Source organism: Lissotriton vulgaris, chromosome 6 (genome assembly GCF_964263255.1).
Source record: "Lissotriton vulgaris chromosome 6, aLisVul1.2, whole genome shotgun sequence".
Taxonomy (NCBI): domain Eukaryota; kingdom Metazoa; phylum Chordata; class Amphibia; order Caudata; family Salamandridae; genus Lissotriton; species Lissotriton vulgaris.
In genome coordinates this window covers 181,229,480-181,254,107 of record NC_141694.1, presented here as the reverse complement: position 1 = coordinate 181,254,107, position 24,628 = coordinate 181,229,480, and the positions used below count along the sequence as shown (strand labels likewise).

At 40.5% G+C, this 24,628-nt stretch overlaps 1 protein-coding gene and 1 pseudogene across 2 annotated transcripts in view; one reads left to right on the top strand and one right to left on the bottom strand.

The window, feature by feature from the left end:
* Positions 1 to 6,228, top strand: part of LOC147706986 (cytochrome P450 2K1-like) — a 636,943-nt gene extending 630,715 nt beyond the window's left edge. For both annotated transcript variants that reach the window (XM_086926218.1, XM_086926219.1), the window contains one exon: positions 3,441 to 6,228. In XM_086926218.1, coding sequence (XP_086782344.1) covers positions 3,441 to 3,622 — 182 coding nt within the window. In that variant the 3' untranslated portion in view covers positions 3,623 to 6,228. The remainder of the gene's footprint in view (positions 1 to 3,440) is intronic.
* The window catches only part of LOC147706985 (uncharacterized), a 31,961-nt pseudogene continuing 12,654 nt past the window's right edge, over positions 5,322 to 24,628 (bottom strand).

The window sequence follows — 24,628 nt, the reverse complement described above, 5'->3', positions numbered from 1 at the left end:
CCGATGTTGCTTGAAACTTCAAACTACCTTCATACAACTCATCTATACATTGATGACCCACACAAATTGTGTTCTCATTTACAACCATCTCATTCTTCCACAAGGAACAAATACATTATTGTCTTTCTACCCTTCGTTCCTGGATTGCTCCTGGTGTCATCATAATAAACTCATCGTAGATGGAGATCCTAAACCCACCTCCATAACTAACTTAATCAACATCCCTCCGATTGCCCTGGCTTTCACCTCCTCTGCTGGAAACTTGATTTTCCATTGATTTACTTTAAGAAAATTAAACCTTACATCGCGGTGACTGCCACTTCAGTGATATATCAAGAACTAATTACACACCCAATTCACCAATTCATCCCTTTCCACACAGCCAAAGCACTGAATTCGATCTCCCTTATCAAATTACATTATTGTAATAGACTTCCTTTCCCACTGCTCTCTAGTGAACGTCTTAAAAGTCACCACTGGACCAGTCTCAAAACACAACACAACCTGAACATATCACCACTAATCTGGCTGGTGATCAACCAAAACCAGTTTCTTTTCAGCTTCTGATGCTAGTATTGAAAGCCATCCAAGGCACCTCTGTTGGCTCTCTAATGCTTTTCACCTTAAATATGCTATGCAAATCCTCATAGTCTCACCAAAAACACCCTTTGCTGCTACTAGATTCTATTCTTTCTGCTGTATATGACCACTTCCTAGCCCCTCAAGGATCCTAAAACAGCCCTAAAGAACGACCTGCTAGTATTGGAAGACACCGATTTATTTCTCACTTGTCTCTCAAACTTTGTCAATATGTATGTTGTTCCATAGCTGGCTTTGGTATTAGAAATGTAATTAGATCAATATCTATTCCCACTTATAATTTCCATACAGCTGGTACATGTAAACTCATTTTAGTTTATGGTCTAATTACTGTGAATTGTATTTGTTCTGTGCTCCCTAAATAAAATTATAAATAAGTTCATCCCACAAACTAGAAAACGTTCCTTGGTAGGATTTATAGGTGTTGTTCCTCATCCTCAAACCACGCGGAAACCCCTGAATAAGTGCAGAGTGTGCCATCAGCTGCTTGAACACAAGCCATGTTTCTGGAACAAAATTGAAAATTGTGGTAAAAAGTAGCTTTGGCCCTTCAAATGGGGGTTGTTTATGGCTATTGATTATCATACGCACATACGATGCCAATGCCTTATTGCGAATGCACATCTATCTATAGGGTCATCCATTCCTGATCATAGTATGACAACATTTTATCATGTTATCATGTAGTCTGGTGCTCTCCAGGCAATGATCATCCTGCCACCTTGAAGGAAACAAACTCTAGAGAGAAGCTTCTCTACAGAGATACACTTGTATACACATATCCCGAGGCACGCAAACGGCAGTCCGCACTGTTTAACAGGTAATGACTGACCATATTAGTAATCAAAACGTTGGTATTATAGGCTTATCAGGGCCTTGTACCGAACATTTGCAGCAAGATTTCACGGGCGAACAGCGACACCTTGCGGCACTTCCCAGGACCAGCTTGCATTTACTGTGTGTCAGGGCGAAACGAGCCTACTTTGCTCATTAACGTTGCACTTTGAAGGACCTCCGGGGCACTGTTTAATGCGCACAGGGTTAAGTTGCATATATGCTGCGTACCGGGTGAAACAAGCCTGCAGTACTTTTTACTTGCTTAAACGGAGGGACCACCTGAGCTCCAGTTGATGCACCCAGAGGCGTACAAAGGGCAGTCTTTTTGACTGCACTTTCAGACTACTGTTCCGAACAGCTACACCATTTTCGAGTGCACGGTGCTGTAGCGATGTTCTTATTTCAGCTACATGATTGCTCAAGCAGGATAGACAGAGTTTTACCTTGCCACAAGTGTTAGATACACAGGGGCAGATTTATGAGGCCCTTGCGCCTCCTTGCGTCACTTAATGTGACGCAACGGCGGCGCAAACAATGCGCCCTATTTACAACATGACGCATCTAGGAGATGCGTCACCTTGGAAAGCCCTGCGCCATGTGGAGGCGTTCCTGGGCAGGGGGGGGCGTTCCTGCGCAGGAACGCCTCCTAAAAGTGGCTGAGTGAAATCTCACAGTCACTTTCTACGTCAATTCCTTACGCCTGCTTGAAGCAGGCGTAAGGGTGACGCACCATGCATTGAAGAAGTGGCTCCTGTGCATTGCAGGAGTCATGTCGCACTTGCGACATGACTCCTGCAATGCGCCGCCCGTACGCCGAGAGATGCGTCACGCAACTTCACTAACTTGCACCATGGTGCGCCGCATCATAAATGCGGCGCACCATGGGTGGCGGAGCAGTGGCGCACTGTGGCGCATGTTAACTGGTGCATCCCTGGGGATGCGCCAGTTAACATAAATCTGCCCCCTAGTCTCCTTTACAGATACTGTGTGCGCTCTTCGCATATGGAGCCCGCTAATCGCTGAAACCGGCGGCTTACTATGTCCAGACCTACTGGTCTGTCTTCCACAAATTTTATTTTGCCTTGAAAAAGTCCATAGGACGAAACATATACCAGCTGCCAGTGTTTTTATACTGATTCAAGAAGAAGTAAAACAGAAAAGAAAGAGAAAAGAATAATCTAAATGGACTTTCTCTGATTACTAATATGGTCATTGCTTGTTAAACAGTATGGACTGCCTTTTGTGTGTCTCTGCATTTGTGTATTTGTTGTTTATGGCTATGTAAGTAAAGGCTGTGCAGCACATCATCCAGAAACATTGTTTGCATCTTCCCTTTATTCCTCCCTCCTGTTTAGCCTAATGTTGGGAGCAAGTGACCAAATCAGAGTCTGTCTATCATTGCAGCAGGTTAGCTCAAATAAGTGAAACATAAACTCTTCTAAAGATTCAATGTACCTTTTGTTTTTTTGTTCAGGAAATATCTGGACATAGGATAAGAAAAATAAATAAATGTGAAACAGTACGTCACTAGCACATTACCTGTAGTATCATCCATATATTGCCTTAGTTAGCCTTGAGAGTGTTAATGTTCATGACACCTGCTGTAAGACAACAATGTATTCTTTTGTAATTGTATTGTAATTGCATTTATATACTGCTTACTACCCCTGACGAGGTGTCGAAGTGCTTTTTCGATGAATAGCACGTTCCTCCAGAACGCATAAAGGATTAGTGGGGAATTAGTATAGTGAAATATGAAAGTGATTTGAGTGGTTGATATGTTAGTCAGTTATTTGGATCGAGAAGGATAGTGGAGGGATAGAAGAGGTAAAAAGGTTTGCATTTATATAGCGCTTGCTACACCTTATGGGGTGTTGAAGGGATTTTTTGGCGAGTAGCACGCTACTCTGGATATGTAGTGCCCAAAGATCTAGTTTGTTGCTTTGTAGTTAAATTGCTGTTTTTTGTGCTCTTGATGGATTTACTAAATGTGCTTGTTTCAGGTCGGCGGGTCTGTGCTGGTGAGACTCTTGCTAGGATGGAGCTCTTCCTCTTCTTCACAAGCCTGCTGCAGAAGTTCACCTTTCGCCTTCCTCCTGGGGTAACGGATGTGGATGTTACTCCAGCAGAAGGCTTTACCCTAATGCCGATGCCTCACAAGATCTGCGCTGTGGCACGCTCATGAGCATCACTGACCTATCAGCAGAAAGGAGCAATGTCTAAATTATGGTTCCGGACATTAGTTTGTAGGCTAGAATGTAATTGGTTTGCAGGAGCACGATTTCAAACAATTCAATATTATTTTTGTAACTAAGTACACACAACAAAAATCTCTTTTAGCTAGCCAATAATATATTATAATAATGTCTTTCAGTTGTCTATGTTTCACACAAATATTTTTTTGTGCAATGTGCATATTATAAGAATTCTAGAAGCATTTTGAAGACAGCAGATAAATAGTAGAACAACTTTTATAACTGGACTGCACTTTTTAATGTAAAGTTTGTATTCTGATATTGAAACTATGTCTATGTGGTACATAAGAGGCTTTAGTGTCTTTGACACACAAATTACTTTGTACGTTTGTGAGATACAAATATCCCCTGGCCGGATCATGAAAAATATTGTACGAAGGTTTACAAAACCCAAACAGCTCCATAGACTAACTTCATGTGTTAAAGTTGAGTATGATATTTTATATTTTTGTAATTTATCATTCATTTAAAAAATACACCAACTTTGTGAAAGATTTCAAGAAAACAAAAGTAGGAAGCAATGTTGATGTATATTCTAGCATGTGGACTTGACCAAAAATATGTTGTCTGTTCTTCACTGCTAGTGTTGTGTGCACGAGATACCAAGGTAGAAGGTTGAATGCGATCAAGAGGCAAAAACAGCATGGTGTCAGTTGTAGTTTTTCTTCTAGTGGCTTCCTGCTTCTTTTTATGTACTCCTATAATTCAACTCACCTGTGATTCGCACAGCTGAGAAATAATTGTCTACAACGGCAACAATGACAGTGAATGAATCCTGGATCTCCATTTAATTGTGAAGAGAGGAGGCTCGATTGAATGAATGAATGAATGAGGGGGTATTTATAAAGCGCACAGTTACTCAGAAAGAGTGTCCCCATGCTAGAGAACCTCAGAATTAGTCTGCACCTAACTCTAGTGGGAGGGAGAGACTTAAGGTAAGTGACGGAAAAGCCAGGTTTGAAGCAGCTTCCTAAAGGTAAGTAGGTCCGTCAGTTATCTGAGTGTCACCCGCAGGAGGTTCCAGTCTTGTGCGGCCTGCACTTGGAAATAGTGACCTCCTATACATGTGCGTAAAATCTTGGGGACCGCTACCAAATGCAGTGAGGATGCCCTCAAAGGTCTGCAGGGGGCCTAGTGTGTGACTCTCCTTCTGCGATAATGTGCGCCCATACCCTGTACAGCCTTGAAAGCCAAGACCAATGCTTTAAAGCAGATTCTTTTCCTCAAAGGAAGCCAGTGCAAAGCTTTCAGGTGAGGAGAGTTCTGGGTTCTAGGTTTGAGTAGGAGTACCGCCCTAGCGGCAGCATTCTGGACAACCTGTAATCTATTCATAGTTTCTCCGGGAGGCCCAGGTATAGGACATTACCATAGTCCAGTCTCGAGACAATAAGAGCCTGGACTATAGTCTTCCTGTGGACAACAGGCAGGAGGGAAAGACATTTCCTGAGCATCCGTGGGGCGGTCAAAACAAGATCCTGCGACTGACTGGATTTGGGCTTTCATAGACAGAGTATAATCCAGCTTGACACCCAGGTTCTTAACCGTGCTAACCGAGGAGAGGGGAGACGACATGTCTTATGGCCACCATTGTTTCCACTCATCCAAAGGTGGAGAGCCAAAATAAATTACCTAAGATTTCTCTGGGTTGCATTTGAGCTGGTTCTCCCTCAGCCAGGCAAAAACCTCAATAAGACATTGGTTGATCTTCCCCCCAGCAAAGTCCTCACCCTTGTCACTGGTAGACTGAAGCTTAGTGTGATCAGCATTGGAGATTATTTCAGCACCGCAAGCTTCTGCCAAGGGAGCAAGGGGAGACATATAAATGTTGAGAAGTGTGGGGCTCAGAATTGAGCCCTGAGGGACACCCAGCTTCATAGAAGGGATGGGAGCGGCAAAATGGCGAGACCAGACCCCTTGGGATCTATTCTCCGAAAGGAGGAGAACCACTTTAGAACCATGCCTCCTAGGATGCATTCCTGCAATCTATGCAGGAGTGCAGATTTAAGCCCAAGGGAGCGGCTTATCTATAAATAAATCTAGAGAATATTTGATGTGCCTCATCGCTGGGCGCACACGTGTGCACGTCACGGAGTTTGTGTTTGTTCCACGTTAATATCAATGTTGTGGTGTGATTCACTGTATGTTCTAATTATGTTTCAGGGGCACCGGCACGTACACCATTTCAGAAGTATTCACATACAAAGGATTACAGAGCAGAGTGCTATGTTAAAGATTCCTTCTTCTTCACCTATCTGCATTTTGCTGTGGGGATTGCTTGGTCAGGGCTCGTGTATCAGAGACGTATTGCATCATCATTTCTAATTTTGTTGAGAAACTTATTCGTTAGGACGATAGGTTGAATCCCTATGGTTTTATATGAAGATACTGTGTGCATGAATTGATGTGATATGCTTCGGTTCAAGTTTTCATGAGATGTACACTCTTCAAATAACTTTTGTTTTTTAGAAGAAATATAAGCGTACCTATTATTTTCTCTTCAAAATGCTATTGAAATTAAAAACAGATATTTAGCATTTGTATGATGACAGTGACTACTTTTTTTGTTGTTGTTTTGGTGGTTTGAATATAGCATACATGCTGTTACTGTCAATATGTTAATCAATAATCCTGTGATTTTTTTTTACAAGTGCAAGGGGAGCAATCAATAGAGTATATGGTTTGAGATTTTTCTGCATACACTGAGGTTCCAGAGGGTGAGGAGTGCTCTTATCGCTTGAAATTATCCATTTAGGTGGTGTAAGCCTTTGTATTTGAACTATTTTGAACATGTTTTAGGCAGTTAGAGATCAGATACAGTTACAAAATAAATACAGAGATGGAAGATTTCCAATTTTATTCAAGAAAGCAAATCGGTGGATGGTTTAACCCTTTCGATGCTGATGACGAGCTCAGCTCGTCATCACCCACGGGTGGCGTGTGCTGATGACGAGCTGAGCTCGTCATGTAACGCAGTTATTTTAAAAAAGCCGCACAGCACAAAAATCGCCGCAGCAGCGATGCGGTTAATGATGATTATGTTGCTATTCTCAGGTCACTCGCTACATATGTGAGTTTACATCTATAAAATATGATAAGGTTCTCAGCAATAAAATGCTCATGAGAACTAAGAGCGAGAACATTCAAGAGAGGCTTATTTATGAGCACTTTCCGACACTTTTGTGACGCTGGTATGTCTTTTTCTTCACACAGCAGAGGCGTAAATCATGTGGCACATTGCAGCATATTTGCAAAGTGACGCATCTAGGCAAATGCATCACTTTGTAATCCCCTGTGCCACATCATACCTGTGTCAGGAAAAATGTATGCAGGTTGCGCGTTCCCCCGCAAGAAAGCCTTGTAGAAGTGGCACAGTGAAATAGATTTCACTGTACCACTTGTAGGACGCCACTGCATCAAAACCTTACGCTTGCTTCATTGCAGGCATTAGGGTGATGCCGTGCAATAGGTATAGGCCTCCCCATGCATTGCTGGAGTTGGGTCATGCTTACAACACATCTCCAGCAATGCATGAGTTTTGCGCTGACAGATACGTCAGGATTCCTGACGCATCTGTCAATCCTTGTGACAGGGAGCGCCATACAGTAAATTCGGATCATCCATGGTGTTACCTGAAGGGCGTAGTGGAAAGTGCTGCATTGCTGATTTACCTCAGCGATGCAACACTTTTTGTAAATGAGGCCCAAGAATGTTTATGGGCTACTTCAAATTCAATATTTTCTGATGCAAGTTAGCTATCCAAAGGTAATGAAAATTTGGAGAAATGTTTTGAAGAAAGTCAAGACTAAAGCCCCCATTAGGATGGCGGGTGGACTTTGCCCGCCCGCCATCCTCTTGGAAAACGGGACCACCCGCGATCTGAGCGGCAGTCCCGCCATGCCCATTATGATACGCCCGCCACACTGGCGGGCGCATCATTAATTTATAACATTGCGGCGGGCGGTGTTCACACCAGCACCCGCCGCAATGTTATAAATGCTTGGTATGCATTTGAATACACAAAGCAGCAGGCACCGCACAGTGCCTGCCGCATTGTGTATGCAAATGCTGGGGGGTACCACAGGTACCCCCCATGTGCAACCCCCACCTCGCCTTCACCATGGGGCCGGCAGGGGGTCCACAAAGTAAAGACCGCATGCTTGCCGCCACGGAAAGGCATCTGCTGAAGCCCATCATAATCTGGCTGTCGGTGTCTGATAGACACCGCTACCATATGAACCCTTTTCTGCCCCGGTTGCAAGGCGACGGGGGCGGAAAAGCGGTGGACAGTGTTTCCCTCCACTGCGGTCCCCCCGCCATAGTAATGTGGTGGGGGGAAATGGGTGGCGGGCGGGCAAGGATGTCGGGCGAATCGCCACCGCCTGCATGGCGTTGGCGATCCGCCCGACATCCTAATGGGCCCCTAAATGTTATAAACAGAAATAAAAGGGCATTGTAATTTCTATATGGAAGTAAATGTTATTAACAGAAGAGACAAACAAAAAACATTTATGAAGAACAAAGAACATTTTGAGTAACAAATAACAGCATATCATGTTATAGATGTGGTAGTGTTGCTCATGTGGGAAAGCTTAATTGCCCAGCAATTGGAAAACCCTCTAGTAGTTGTAGAAAAATTAGCATTTTGGGTATGTGTGGAGGGAAGTAAAGTCAGTTCCGTATCTAATGGGAGGGATGAAGATGGCAATTTAGACTCAAATGTTGTACTGAGTGTGGGAATAGAAAATATGAGTAAAGTTCTATCATATTTTTTGTTTTCACTTGACACTATACAGGTGAAAATAATGGTAGACTTTTGTGTGTAGTACACCATTCTTGGTTGGGAGTTAGTGCAAGAATTGTGGAAGGGAGGAAGCATTCACCCTCAGATGTACTATCTTCAGATTACCTAGGACATCACATAAATACTTCAGAGAATTTCTTTCAAAGACATTGACTTAAAGGTAAGAAAACAAGAGGAAACTTTTATGTTGGTGAGAAGGGAGATGCCGCTCTTGGCTAACCAAACCAAGAAGAGGTGGGTATTAAACTAGATCCTGGAGCCAATCGCCCTTTCTATGTTATCGATACAGAGCCTAAAGATCAGTCTGTCATGCATCCTTACATGAATCCTATATACTGTAATTGTAGAGATATCTTTTTTTTTAAACATTTGGGGAAATACAAAGGGTCTGAACACAATAACAAAATCATAGATGTAATTTTGCCCATTAGGGCACACAATGTGTAATATTCAATGGTCTTATAGGGGAAAGATAAAGGACATGTTACCAGATCTGTATGTGAAGGGTTTTCATTAAATCTATGTAACTCTTCACCCTTCTGTTGTACTTTAAAGTAAGAATCCAAGTGAATCACATTTGTGTGTGGACACACACTGTCGTAATGTGTCAGTACAAATTGCTATGCATCCTTTACCTAACATGCATGAAATTATTGCAACAATTGGTGGTGTAGCTGTGTTTACCACTTTATATCTGGCTAGTGCCTACCACCAGTGGTATTGCATGAGAATTCCAAACAACTTATAGCATTTGTGATGCAGAAAGTATGTATCAGATTATATGAATGCCTTTTGGTCCTTCAAGTGTGCCCTCTCTGTTCCAGCTTAATATGAAGGAGACTTTTGATGGTCTGGAAGAAGATGTAGCTTCCTAGGATGATATGCTTATGTTTGGGAACGATCTCCAGTAGCATGAGTAAAGATGGTTCTTCAAGTGCTGTCTAAAAAGGGGTTAACTTTGAAGCTAAAAAATGTTGATACCGAGCATTTGCAGTGGAGTATTTAAACCATACCCCTACCAGTAAAGTTGCTAAAGCAAAGGATGGTCATATAAAAGCCATTGTGGAAGCACCTGTATTAAGAAATAAGGAACAATAGAGGTAATTTCTAGGATTTACTGAATTTTATACCAAATGTATTGAAGATTATGCCACTAAAGTAGAACCACTTAGATTGTTTCCAATAAAATGCTAAATTTGATTGGGGAAAAAGAACAAGAGACAACTTTAGAGGACCTACAAAAGGTGTTGTGACTACACCATGTTTAAAACCATTAGTCATAGGGAAAAAAATATTGTATCTGTTGAGCGCAAGTGGTTCTGGATTGGGAGATGTTATGCAAAAAACTGATGAAAATATGGGTTGTGGCTTATGGGTCTAGAGCTCTATGGAATTCTGAAAGAAATTATTCTGTAAAAGAAAGGGAATTTTTGGCATGTATATTGGCAGCAGAACATTTCCGTATGTTTTCATGGGGAACCAAGTTCATTTTGAGAACTGATAATTTATCGTCATCTAACATATTGCATGTGGAAAGTGGATGGATGATAACTCCTAGATTGACCCAGTTATCAGCGTGAATGCCGACTTTTCAACTCAATGTGGAGCATGTACAAGGATAAAGCAACAAGCATGCAGTTTGCATGACCTATTTGCCTTCCTGCAAAACAGCTTGAATTGGCAGTGTATGTGATATGATGTCAGCAACGAATGGTGTATGCTTAGAGGAAGACTGGCTAGGGCAGCGACCTCGAATCTGGGGAACTGGGTTTGAGTCTCTGCAATGATGCTGAACATCCTGTGTTTCTGGGCAAATCACTTGATCTCCCTGTGCCTAACAAAAACAAATGTGTCCTAATGTTACGCAACTGGTGCTATGTAAAGCGCTCTGATACCCGATTCGGGGCAAGTTCGTGCTACATAAAACCTCATAAAATTTTTTTTTTTTAAAGAAGGCAAGAAATGATCAATTCATGAGTGAAATTCTAAAGAATCAATAGTAGGAACATTTTCCAAAGTTCAAGGGAAGCCTGTTTAGAAGGTATACCAATGAGAGGAGACAAATGTATGATGCCTTATGCACTTAGAAATATCATTATGCAGCAGGGAGATGATGGACATGTTGGAATGCCTGCTACTTGACAGTGTGTTTGTAAATATTTTGGCGGCATCCTTTAAGCCGAATGTCTGACAAAACATCGAAAGACAAAAAATCGAGGTACAAAAATATCGGAGCAATAATATCAATGTCAACAATATCGACATCCTATCTACAACAAGGTAAATAAAAAAAGGTCTAGAAAAAAATATTGATGTCAAAAATATAGTTTTAAAAAAAATATTGTTTTTTTAATTTAAAAAAAGTATGTAATAGAAATTAAATAACACTTAAAAATATAATAAACATTGAAATGTTTTTTAATTTTAAAAAATAATAACGAATATACGTAATCTAATTAAAAACAAATTATACATATACATATAATATATAATATTGCCAACACCTCGTAACAAATTGTACCACGCTCTCAGGCACTCAATAAACGTCAGACATCAGCAGGTTCCAAGGGTGTTTAATGACCCCTTACATGTTGTAAGGGGTCATTAAACACCCTTGGAACCTGCTGATGTCTGACGTTTATTGAGTGCCTGAGAGCGTGGTACAATTTGTTACGAGGTGTTGGCAATCGAATTTACCGGCGGGCTCTACCGGCGCCCACGCCACTTCCCGCGGGGCCGACCGCAACCTTTTGGAGCAACCGAGGAGTGTGAATAATATATAATATATATACTTAATAATCAGTTTTATTTTAATAAGTTATAAATAATTTAAAATATTATAAATTAAAAATTCATCTATACACATAAAATATTAACATACATACAAATTAAATAATTATGCAAAACCAATTAAAGAAATTAAATTTACTTTTAATATTTTTTACATTTATTATATACTACATTAGCTAAAATAATAAAAAAATATTAAATAACAGAGAAAATAAAATACTATTACAACTCCCAAAAAAACCACAGTAAGTAAAATGTTGGATAGCGTAGGGGTAAAAATTACTATTCCCACTCCAAAGAGTGCAACAGTAGGGAAAGTGTCGGATAACATAGAGGTAAAAATTACTATTCCATATCCAGAGAGTGCAACAGTAGGGAAGGTGTTGGATAGCGTAGAGGTAAAAATTACTATTCCCACTCCAAAGAGTGCAACAGTATGGAAAGTGTTGGATAGCATAGGGGTGAAAATTACTATTCCAACTCCAGAGAGTGCAACAGTAGGGAGAGTGTTGGATAGCGTAGGGGTAAAAATTACTATTCCAACTCCAAAGAGTGCAACTGTAGGGAAAGTTTTGGATAGCGTAGGGGTGAAAAATTACTATTTCCCACTGCAGAGAGTGCAACAGTAGGGAAAGTGTTGGATAGCGTAGAAGTTAAAAATGACATACTTATAAATAAATTAATATTGTAAAATATAAAAAAAATATTAAATAAATCTAAACTATTTACATATACCAATAAATAATCATTAAAAACATAATTACCAATAAATAATTAAGTAACAATAAATTAATAATAAATACCAATTAATAATAATTAATACATATAAATGTCCAATTAATAAACATTGAACGATAAAATATTTCTCATAACAAAAGCATTTTAATTATTATAAAGTAATTACCAATTAACTAATATCGAACAATTAAATCATTTGTTAAACCAAAAATATTAATTATCAAACATGATTTGCGAATTAATAATTGCTTATTAATATATACATAAAAATATCAATACATTGTATTTAGTAATATTTAATTACCAATTCATGATTAAAGAACAATACATTAATTTTCATAACCAAAAAAATATACTTGTAAATAATTACGAATTAATAATTAATAACCAATAATTTAATTAGCACTACCCAACTGTAAATTTAATAACTACTTAATTACAAATCAATTACTTTACACACTATTCCCCTATAAACACACAACAAACGCCAATAATAAAATAATACAATTAAGATAATTATCAATTAATACAAATTAATTACAAATTAATACAAATTAATTACCAATTAAAAAATAATTCACAGTAATGTAATTAGCAGAAGCAATTCATGAAAATAAATTATTATAATTTCATTAAAATTACTTCCCACCCTATTCCCCTATAAACCCATAGCCCGCTACAGAACATAATTATCAAATAATCAATTAATTAAAATTAATTACCAATTAATTAAAATTAATTACCAATTATTTAAAATTAATTTTTAATTCCTAAAAAATAATAATTGTTAGTATAATTAAATTACTTACCACCCTATTCCTCTTTAAACCCACATCCTGCTACAGTAATAAAATACAAAATGTACTTAGATTACATAAAAAATACATACTAAATACATAATAATATACATAAAAATCATATAAAAATCGATATTTGTAACATCGATATTACTAACATCGATATTAGTAACATCGATATTACTTACATTGATTTTAACAAAATCGATATTACTGACCTTCGAAATTCTGTCCTTTTGATATTAAAAAAATCAATAATACTTACCTTCTATATTCTGTCCCTTCGATATTAAAACATCGATATTATTGTAGGTCGATATTAAAATATTGATATTTTGTCTGCCTACCCTTTAATCCATTGGTGCTGCAGGAAAGGCCTTGGCGATAAAAATGATTACATTCTGGGTACATTTCCTGAGCCACCTAAATGAGAAGATGACCCATTGGCATGAGCTGCTTACCAACAGTCTTCAAATGTGGCTATAGGTAGGGATCCTTTGATGTAGCAGCCACAAAAAAAGAGTGATAAAAAACTTTAGAATTCTGAAAGTGTAACTAAGGGCATCTGTAAATGTTTTACATATTTTGTCAATGCATGTATAGCTTTTCCCTCTCCTAGAATTACACATTTTGGGGTCGATTCCGATTCGGGAAACAAATCCGTATGATGATTCGAATTCGTAGCTGTTGCCGCACGAAGCGTACAAATCCGTCCGAATCGCGTAGTATGATCCGTAGTTAAAAAAAAATACATCTGAATCGTTGCGAACCGTACGAAAAGCAAGGGAAAATCCGTATGATATGGATCCTGAAAGTGAACCGTACGAATCGTAAACATGCCTACGACCCGACAACTACGATACGGACCGGGAAATGAGTAAGCGATTCGTACGGTAAACGTCGCGTATGAGCAATTTGTACGGAGAGCCACACAATCACATAGGGTACGGTTCGTACACCACATGATCGTAGGGGTACAGTTCGTACACCCCATGATCGTAGGGGTACGGTTCATACACCCCATGATCATAGGGGTACGGTTCATACACCTACGATCATGGGGGACGGTTCGTACACCCCATGATCGTTGGGGTACGGTTCGTACACCTACGATCATGGGGTACGGTTCGTATACCCATGATCGTAGGGGAACGGTTCGTACACCCCATGATCATAGGGGTATGGTTCGTACACCCCATGATCGTAGGTGCACGAACCGTACCCCTACGATCATAGGGTGTACGAACCGTACCCCTACGATCATGAGGTGTACGAACCGTACCGGGGGTCCATTTTACACGCATTTCGAGTCGAATTCTGCTTTTCCGGACGTTTTGAGCTCTCATAAGAAAAGAGTCGTACGGAGTGTTGACTGGATAAATTGTATTTGCTGGGTCGGAAAATTATGCTTCGATCCGTACGGACATCGTGTACTGCATGTTCCGAATGCGATTCGTACGGATTTTTGAGTCGTACGGGCTTTGGTAGGATTCGGACGGTGAACTGCTTTGGGTACGCATCGTCCTACATCGTACGTATGGGGATGTTCGAGGATACAATTCGTACCGAAAAAATGCTCCATACGACAATTCGTACGGGATTTTACCGAATCGGAATCGGCCCCCTTGTTTACTTAGGTATAGGTTTAAATATCATATATTATATATATTCATGTCTTCTGTATGAATTGAATTATCTTTTCCAGTGATTACTTTTAAATGATTGTTAGAATTGGGGTCTCTAGTTCGCAGAGGTATGCACCCTGTCCAAGTAAGAACCACCACTCTAGTCAGGATAGGTGTAGTGCAAACTAAAGGTTTACTTGTGCTCACCCTCTAGTAGTTTGTCATGGAGCAGTCAGGCTAAACTAAACCCCTTCAATCAATCAGGGTTCTTGTAGAGCATTGCAAATCACCCATAAGGGTCTCAATGGGCTGAGGGAGTTGGGGTTTTGCAGTTCAGTCGAAGAGCCAGGTTTTGAGGTCCTTTCTAAAATGAGGCAGTGATGGTGATTGCCTGAGATGCAGGGGCAGGGATTTCTAGGTCTTCACAGTGAGATAGGAGAAGGTTGTTCCTCCAACCAAGGTCTTGAGGATCCATGGGATAGCAGCCAGGTCCAGTTGAGTGAGGCGCGATGTCTTTTGGATATATAGAAAGAGAAAAAGTTGTCGAGGTATTCGGGTCTGGTGTTGTGGAGAGCTTTGTAGGGTTGCATGAGGAGCTTCAAGGTGATTCTTTTGTTGAGCTGGAGCCAGTGGATGTCTCTCAAGTGACTCGAGATGTGGCTGTGGTAGGGATGTCCATTATAAGTATGGCAGAGGTGTTCTGAATGTGCTGCAATTTCTTTTGGAGTTTTGAATGGTGCAGGCATACAGTGAGTTGCCATAGTCGAGCTTGCTGCAGATGAGCACCTGAGTGACCATTCTCCTGGGCTCAGTGGGGATCCACTTGAAGATGTTCCGAAGCAGGTAGAATCGGTGGAAGCAGGAGGATAATACAGCGTTGATTTAGCAGTTTATTGAGAGCGAGGAGTCAAGGATGATGCTGAGGTTGCTGTGCAGTCGGTGGGTGTGAAAGGGAGTTTCTAGCGCTCCTCTCCATGAGGAGTCTTCCCAAGCGGGTGGAGTGGAGCCCAGGATGAGGATTTTGAGTTTGTCAGAGTTAGTTTGAGGCAGTTCTCCTTCATTCAAGTGGCTACTGCCTTCATCACATTGTGGAAGTGGTTCTTAGCACCTATAGGTTCGTTGGTGAGGCTGAGAATCAGGTGGGTGTCGTCAGCGTAGGAGACGTTGTTTAGTCTATGGTTTCTGACAATGGCTGCAAGCAGGGCCATGTAGATGTCGTATAGGGTGGGGCCCAGGGAGCATCTCTGGATGACTCTGCAGCTGACCTTTGTGATTTCTGGGGAGAATGGTGGGAGCCTGACTCTCTGGGTTTGGCAGGATATACTTGCAATGGACGTTGGTGTCATGAATTCTTAGCAGAGAGGTACACGAGGATAAGGGCTACAGTTTTGCCTCAGTGTAGGAAAGCGCAGATGTTGTCAGTTGGGGCAAGGTGTGCCGTCTCTGTGCAGTGGCTGCAGCTTGAGCCAGATTGGTAGTGGTCCATGGTGTGGTTAGTTTTGGTGAGTTTGTGAGTTGGGCCTTAATGGCTTACTCAATGACTTTGGCTGGTAGGAGGAGCAGAAAGATGGGTCTGTAGTTCTTAAGGTCTGCCAGCTTGGCACAGGGTTTCTTCAGTAGGGGCTTGATCTCTAAGTGTTCCCAGTCACCTGGGAAGGTGGCAGATTAGATAGAGCAGTTGATGAGGCTGCAGAGTTCTGGGGAAATTATGGCGCCGGCTCGGTTGAAAATGTTGGTGAGGCAAGGGTCTGAGGGAGCTCCAGATTGGATGATTTTCTGGATCCTTAGGATGCCATCAGCGCAAGGGTGAACCAGTTGAGCAGAGTCAGCTGAGATCTGGAGCATTAGGATGTTGTGGTTGCAGCTGGAGTGGGTGGATCCTAGATTGCAAAGCTGTCATAGAAATCTATGATTTAGCAGTGGAAGCAGGTGGCGAGGTTGACGCACAGGTCTTGGTAGCGGGGGTGTCCGAGGTAATTGTGCACAGTTTGGCAAATTCTTTGATTACAGTAAAGAGTGCTGTTGTGTGCATTGGTGTTGATACGTTCCTGTGTGGCAGTTTTCTTGGTGGTTCTGATGAGGTGAAGGTGGTTTTGAAGGCTGCGTAGTCTGCTGAGGTCTTGCTGTTCCTCCATCTTCTCGCAAGCCATCTACAGGTTCGCCTTGACTTCTGGAGGAAGGGGGAGAACCAGCTGGCTTTCCTGGAGAGCTGCTTTACAGAGGGCTTCCTAAGTGGGGGGCAGTGTGTTGGCGCAGTCAGAGATCCATCGGTGGAAGTTGCATGCTGAGGCATTGGCATTCTAGAAGATCAGCAGTGGGGTTTTGTGGAGGGAGGTGGCGGGTTGGTCTTGGGAGACCTAGTTCCAGCTAGTGGGGGCAGTGGTGTTCTGTGGGTTTGGTGAAGGAGAAGTAGATGCAGTGGTGGTTTAGTCAATGTAGTTCGGAGGTGTAGTTTATAGAGATGTTGCGGCTTGCAGAGAAGATGTGGCAAACTTGTGTCCTGCTCAGTGGTTTGGGTAGAAGACCAGTTCTTTCAGTCCGATGGTGGCGAGGATCTCCAGTAGGGAAGAAGTGTTGCGGTCATCAAAGTTGTCCAGGTGGAAATTTAGGTCCCCTAGGAGGATGTAGTCCATTGAGGGGAGAGCGTGGTGTACAATGAAGTTGCCTATGGATTCGCAGAAGGGGTCATGGGGTCTGGTAGGTCTGTAGATGAGGGTGCCTGCAGAGGGTGGCATTCCCGTTGGTCTGGGTCTGGATGTGGAGGTGCTCCATGTCTGGTGAGTGGTCGTTGGAGCTAGTTGTAAGGCAGAGGGTGTTTTCATGTACGATGGTGATGCCTCGTCTTGGTTGGTTGGTGCAGTCCTTTTTGATGATTTTGTAGCCATTGAGGACGGCGGCTGAGATGTCCCAGGCTGAGGTGGGGGGTACATCTAGGTTTCCCATAATAAGGCATTATCGGAAGAGACTGAGTTTAGTGGGTCCCAGATCTCTGAGGTGTGTTTGTTGTGGGAGCATGTGTTGAGTAGAATGCAGCAAAGATGGTCGGGTCCAGATCTTGTGGGCGGTATGGTAGGTGTGTCTGGTGTGCGGAGGCAGGGGAAGGTACAGTTGTGGAAGGTGAACGGACCTTGGGTGTCATTTGGCGATGTGAAGTGGCAGGCAGTGGGGCATTCGGAGTTGAGGGCATGGAGGATTCTGGTGTCATATCGGTGAAGGCTGCGGGGTTCAGGGTCCTTGGCTCTGGGTGCTGTCTAGATACGGACAGACGCAGACGGGCTTGCCAATGGTGTGCCAGTGGTGAGAACTCATTGCGGCCGCCATTAAGTCGTGTTGGGGAGGAGGAAGGGTTGGTCAGCCGGGAGGTGGGAAGCAGCACTGGAAAGGGGCGGGCCACAGGAAATGAGCAGCAGCAAGGATGGGAAGAAAGAAGCACAGAATAAGACGGAGGATGAGGGGGAAAAACTAAATACAGAAGAAAAGTAGAAAAAACAAAAAGGCTAGAAAAACATTACAAGAGATAGGAGGCAACAGGAAAGCAGAGACAGACTCACCTCTGGGCCACTAAGTAAGAGGCACTAAGTACGAGGCACATGCAGGCCTCAAACATGAGACCTAGAGTGCAGAGTGGCAGTAGCTACCAGGTGCAACTATGCGGTGGGTGAGCAACGCATGCTGGCAAGGTCAGTGAGTTCACTCCTTCACTGTGCAGCAGCAGCGGCCAATAAATAGTGTTCGGGAGGGTGGAAGGTTGGTCAGCTGGGAGGCAGGAAGCAGTGCTAGAAGGGGGCAGGCCACATAGAATAGGCAGCGGCAAAAGCAGGAAGAAAGAGGGTCAGAATAAGGCAGAGAATGAGGGGAAGAGCGAAATACAGAAGAAAAGTAGAAAAAGACAAAAAGGCTATTAAAACAGAACAAGAAAAAGGAGGAGACAGGAAAGCAGAGACTGACTCACCACTGGGCTGCTAGGGATGGTGGGGAGCCTGTGGGTGAAGAAGGGCCTCGAACACGAGATCTGGAGTGCATTGTCTGAAGCTACTAGGTGAGCTGTGCGGTGGGGGAGCAACGCACGCTTACAAGGTCTAGAGGAACTAGATCGTCAATGTGTAAAGTTCACACACACACATTGACAAAGTGAAAACACTACAATGGTACACCACAATAGTTTAGTTAAATAGCCAATATTTATCTGAGTAAAACATGGCAAAACAACAAAAATCCAACATACACACGTAAAGATATGAATTTTGCAAGATTGAATCGAACAGCAGTGCTTAGAAATCAATAGCTCAAAATGTGGCTATATGGCCCCGCTTGACCAGGGCAAATACAAAAGTTCAGTCCAACCGCGATGGAGCGCTGGCCGGATATAAGATTCATGCAGACACGAAGACAGTACCTCGGATGCAACAGAAACCGTAGATGAAGCATCATGGATGCAGGTGATCCGTTCGTTCATGGAGGTGGTGCAAAGTCATTGAGGCATTGATGTTCAGAGATAATGTGGTGCACAACGGAGGTAATGTATCAATTGCTGGTGTGAGGCCTTGGTTACTGAAGATCAATGAAAAACCATGCAGGGCTGGGAGTGCATCGAATTGGTGACGGGGCACCATGGAAATTGGTGATGCAGAGTCCGAGACTCACCTAGCAGCGGTTCTTCGGAGGCACTGCAGCACAGTTGAGGCTGCATTGTAAGCTGAGGTTGTTGCATCACATACACTGCGAGCAGAGGCCATGGCTTCAAAGCAGGTAGTGCTGATGCTTCGATTTCACAGGGATGCGCTGGTTCTAAAGTTTCTCATTGAGAACAATGCATCGATTTATCGTGTTGCAGCACAAAATCTCACTTCCAAGCATCCAAGATAGGATTAGGCACCATTTTACAGAGAACGATTCACAACAGAGGAACCCAGGAAAACATGGCTTGGCAGTTTGTGCTGGACTGTTCCCATGAGGCACAGGGTCGAAAATGATTTGCATTTAGCTGTGTGTTAACAGGGGTGGCGAAGTGAGCTTACGAATGATGGTGGATTCAACCCAGATCGGTGACTGCGGGTGTGTTTCTGAAAAGTTTCAGCGTTCCGTCCATCATCTCTGTGTGTTTGCAAGAAAGCAAAGCAAGCCGCAAAGTGGAAGTCCCTCCTGAAAACACAACAGCTCTACTTCCTGGCAGAATGTCCTCAGTCCAGAAGTGTTATGAGTATTGGGGCCACAGGAACGACCGCCAGATTTTGTGATTCGCAAATTGCAATTTTCAGCAACTTGAAATTTCACAGTCGCAAAACCTCATGTACAACAATGTCTCAGACACTGTTTTCAATTCATAAATTGGTTTCAAGGGACCTGCCTAATTAATTTTCATAAGGCAGGTGATCCAGAGCTCCTATTGAAAAACTGTCTCAAAAACTCTATCTATCACCTCAATACTCACCATTAATCATGAAACACATATACAGGCCCATAACACCAAGGAGACAATTTTTGAGCGACTGAATCAGGTGATCTGATTAATCAAAACTACCCATGAAATATTTACATTATTATATAGAACTGCAGTTTATCTTTCCTTACCATGGTTTTAAACATGTATTATTCATTAATCGGATCACTAAGGCGATTGGATCAACTGATGGAAACTAGACCATGAATAAACAAGACCAGCTTCTCTTTTCAAATCTAATTTTATTAACTTTATTTTTCATGAAGAAAAAGCATTTACGTTTTAAAATCTTTATTTTATAAGCAAATAGGAAAGCAGCATTTTAATAAGGAAATGAATTAATAAACTGACATTATCAAGCAAACTCAGAATCATGAAATATTAGCAGAATAATAGTTTCCATTCCCTAAATCTATTTCCCTGCCTATTTCTCACTTCACCTGAAAAGGAATAATATCATTTAAAGTCTGCTGTCCTTACGTGCGCCAAAGTCCAACGTCATTCAGGAATCGAAAAGCAAGAATTTTTTCCCTGCTCAAAGTTTTTATACCTTTTTCTCTAGCTAAACTTTCTACATTTTAAGTTTTTCTATGAAAATCCGGGCTGTCCTGTGTCAGTCCACGATAAAATATATTAGGTCATCTCCGATCCTTGACCAAGTCCAGGCTTTACATAAGCCCTATTGTTTTTCACGTCCACGTTTTTCAGCTTCCTCAAGAAAGTACCTTTTCCTCGAGTTTCGAACATTTTACTTCGTAACCTTGGCAGACTTTTAAAGTTCCTGTCCTTAAGCCTTTTCTTTATGAGCACGTTCAACTCGACCAAAGAACTGCTTTTTCAATTTACCAATAACAATGCAGCAGAAATCTTCATAGCTACGCATGTGCAAAGAATTCACTCTGGACAAGGTTTTGCGTCTGCAGTTTGGTCAGCCATATTTTCTGACCCATCTTTAGGCCTCACTTTGGAAACTATTATTAAAGAAAAACAAGAAATCAATTAATTAAAGAATTGAGACCCATTCTGTTACCCACCCCTTTTACTAATTAATCCTGTTAATTATGTTACCTAGCAAAAGCACAGTCAGGCAGCATTATAATTACTTTTCCTTTAGGAACTGCACGAACTCTATGAGCTTTCATCACAGAGAAGACATAACATAAGCATACAGAATAAGCACATGCCATTAATTAAACAGCCGCATTTAATACTGACAAAGACAATAGACAAGGTTAGTTTATTATTTTCTTCTTTGCGTTTGCAACATAAAGCACATTAGTTTATCCCAGGTGTACTGATGAATGTATTCTTAAACTAATTGATTAGTAATTTCACCACGAGCTTATTAATTGTATTACTGTTACGAGGGATTAATTTCACAAGTTTGAACAAAATGTTGTTCTTCACCTTGCTCCATCAACTCCCTCATCTGGTGATTTCTAAATCACCAAATATTACCCAACATTTATAATTTTTCAACCCTTAAACATGTTTTAGACTTTCTTAATATTAGTATTTATAAACTTTAGATTCTCCTGATTTTCTGCATTTTTCATATTGAATTCTCCGAAACTCTTCTAATTCTATTTCTTTTTCTTTTTCTTTTCTTAGTTTGTAAATTCTTTTCTTTTCTATTACATGTTTTCTTCTCTTGTGTATCATGCAACTAATTTGTAACAAAAGTATCATTATAGCTATGACTATTAAAGGAAAAACTATGTTACATATAATTGAACTACCAATATCTTGAAACCAGTGTTTAATTGTTGCAAATCTTATACTCAAACGTTCTGAAAAACTTTTGTCTTTTAAGAGTTTTATTTCATGATGTAACTCAGTAATATTTTTTATATACATTTCTATATTCTGACTCTTATCAGGTATGTAAGTACAACAATGTTGAACATGCAAAATTCCACAGACTCCACCCTCTTTTGCTAGCAAAATGTCTAGTGCAAGACGATTTTGCATCACCATAGTTCTCATAGCAACAAGCTCTGTGTTTACTAATTGAAAACCACTTGCAGTTTCTGTTAACAATCTATCAACAATTGTTGACTTTTTTGATTTATTTTGCATTCAGGGTATTTCCTACCATAGGTATTAATGCACCAAATATATCTCCCATTATTTCTGAAAAGCTTTCCCGTCTAAATCTATTCAAGTGATTGCTAATTTCAAATGAACCTTTTGCATTTCTATCTACATGAAAATTTTTGGGAAAAACTAAACCTACATAGCACGTCCCATACCAGTGGTCTGGGAGATTGTAATAAGCTTTATTCCCACAAATAAAATAAATTCCAGGAAAAAATTGATCTTTGCCTCCTTTAAATCCCCAACCCCCTACAATACGATAAGTGTCTTCACATTGACTTGCACCAACAAAATAATTATCAAACATAGTATTATCTCTCCTTATACAACATTTTCCACTAACAGATGTATCTATGTGAATTGCAACATTTTCATTTCTACCATGAGCTTTTCGTCTTCCATCTGCCACAATTTAGACTTAGTCTGTTTCAGCAACTCATTTCGCTTGTAAATTGCCCTCCTCTCTTCCACCATATTTAAAAAATGTTTTCTCTTCTGTTCTCAATTTACATGTTAAATTATTTCTAAAAGCATACTCATAAGTAAGTTCACTAGTCACTAGGAAAAATTCCCTCATCTGTTTAGCATATTTCACTTTATTCAAGCTTTCTTCAATTTTTAGATTTGCAAAAATCTCATCAAAGTCAGAATAGTGATATTCCAAACGTCCAGTTTTATAAAACAAACTAGCTATTACACTACATGTTATACCATAAGTAAGAGGAAGCATATTATATGTAACACCTTCAGATGCAGAAGTAGGTAATTTCACACAAATGTAGCAGTCTTTTGCGTCCATCACCTTAACATACTCAGATAAAAGTCTTGAGAAGGTATTACTAGAAAAATCTCCCACAGATCTATCTTGATAAATCTCTGGTTTATGTACAATCCTTTTATTAGTCTTATCAACTATATCATGATTGCTCACAATTTTACTAGTCATGTTAGCTTTATACATCTCTTTATCCATACCAAAAGGAAAAATGACAGCTAAAATTAACCAAACTAAAATTATCAAAATTACACATATTGAAGACAATTTGCAACATCTTTTGAAAATTGAGCATCTAGAATTATTATTAGTATGAGGCATCTTTACTAAAAATAAAAATAAAAAAATTGAAAAATTGAAAAATTACTAAATATACTCCCCTCTTTTTTTTAACAGATAACTTTATTTTCTAACAGCTTTTCTTCGACCTTATGTTATACATCTATGTGTTTTCCAGCTAACACAATTTCTTCGACCTTGTGTCACCTAATGAACAAAATCAATCATTATCACTTTCAACATCTAAATTTCTTTGACTACTATTTACTTCTACTACTGGTGGAAATATAATATAGGTTCACTCAGGTGATTTGTATTTCTGATTTGGCTTTATTATTCTTTTTGCTCTGCTGTTTATCACTTCTATTTTCTTTCCTGCTTGTTTTTTCTTATTTAAGTCTTCTTCTTTTTAACTTGTGATCCCATTCACCTGCTCTTTTGCTTTATTCACTAATTTAAATTTTAGGCCATCGTTTTCATTTGGCCAATTATCTCCTTTTCTTGATGATTTCCTCTTTGTTTCCGCAAAATTGTACTCCACTCTCCAAGCTCTTTTTCTTGAATGTTTCACTTTTGATTCATCTCCACTATCATCTGTTTCACTTTCTGTGTTATCAGCAGATTCATTATTAATCAGTTTTATTGTATCAGATTCTTCTCTAGATTGAGGTACTTCTTTACTCGGCAGTTTCACCCTGTTAGGAACAGCATCCTTATAGCTGGTTCTTGGAATTTCTTCTTCTTCTTCTTCCTCAATTACTTCCAATTCACCAGTTTCAGAATTTTCGTTCCTTCTTCCAGAGCTTCCAATCTGCTTTTCAATACTCTCCTTATCTTGATCTTGTATCACTTCTTGTTCAGTTTCTTTTTCTGCTTTTTGATCTAGCAGATCTTTATCGTTTTCTTCTTCAGAATCTTGTATCACAATTTCCTCATTTTCTTTATTCAATGCTTCATTCACAATTGAATTTTCCAGATGTCGACTTTCTTGTCGATCTTCAGGATCTGGATTTCTTTCAGGTTTTTCTTCTGAATCTGAATCAGCTGTTGTATCACCTTTGTCGGGATTCTCAGGTGCTGGACCACATATGGTATGACTAGCATGAATCCATCTCTTCAGTCCCCTACATTATACTGCATTTGTTGTGACTAATGTCACCTGTCTTGCCTTCTGCCACCTTGGTACTAGGCAATTTCTTCTTCGATGTACTTTTGTTCTCACCCAGTCTCCTAGTAACATATCATGAGCTTGTTCTTTCTCTTTTGTAATTACTTCAGTTCCCACCTGATGGAACACAGAAGTCACCACATCAGATAGATTTTTTCAGTAATCCATAATGATGCTATCATTAATGCTCAACAGTTTATCAACTGGAACAAATGCTTGCCTCATGACCCTGCCCATTAAAATTTCATGAGGGCTCAATCCTGTTTTTCTATCTGGAATGCTTCTCAAAGACATCAAAACAAGTGGAAGTGCATCTGTTCCCTTCATTCCTGTTGCTAAGCACATCTTTGCTATTCTATGTTTTATTGTACCATTTACTTGCTCACCAACACCTGAACCTTCTGGTCTGTTGGCACAATGTAATTT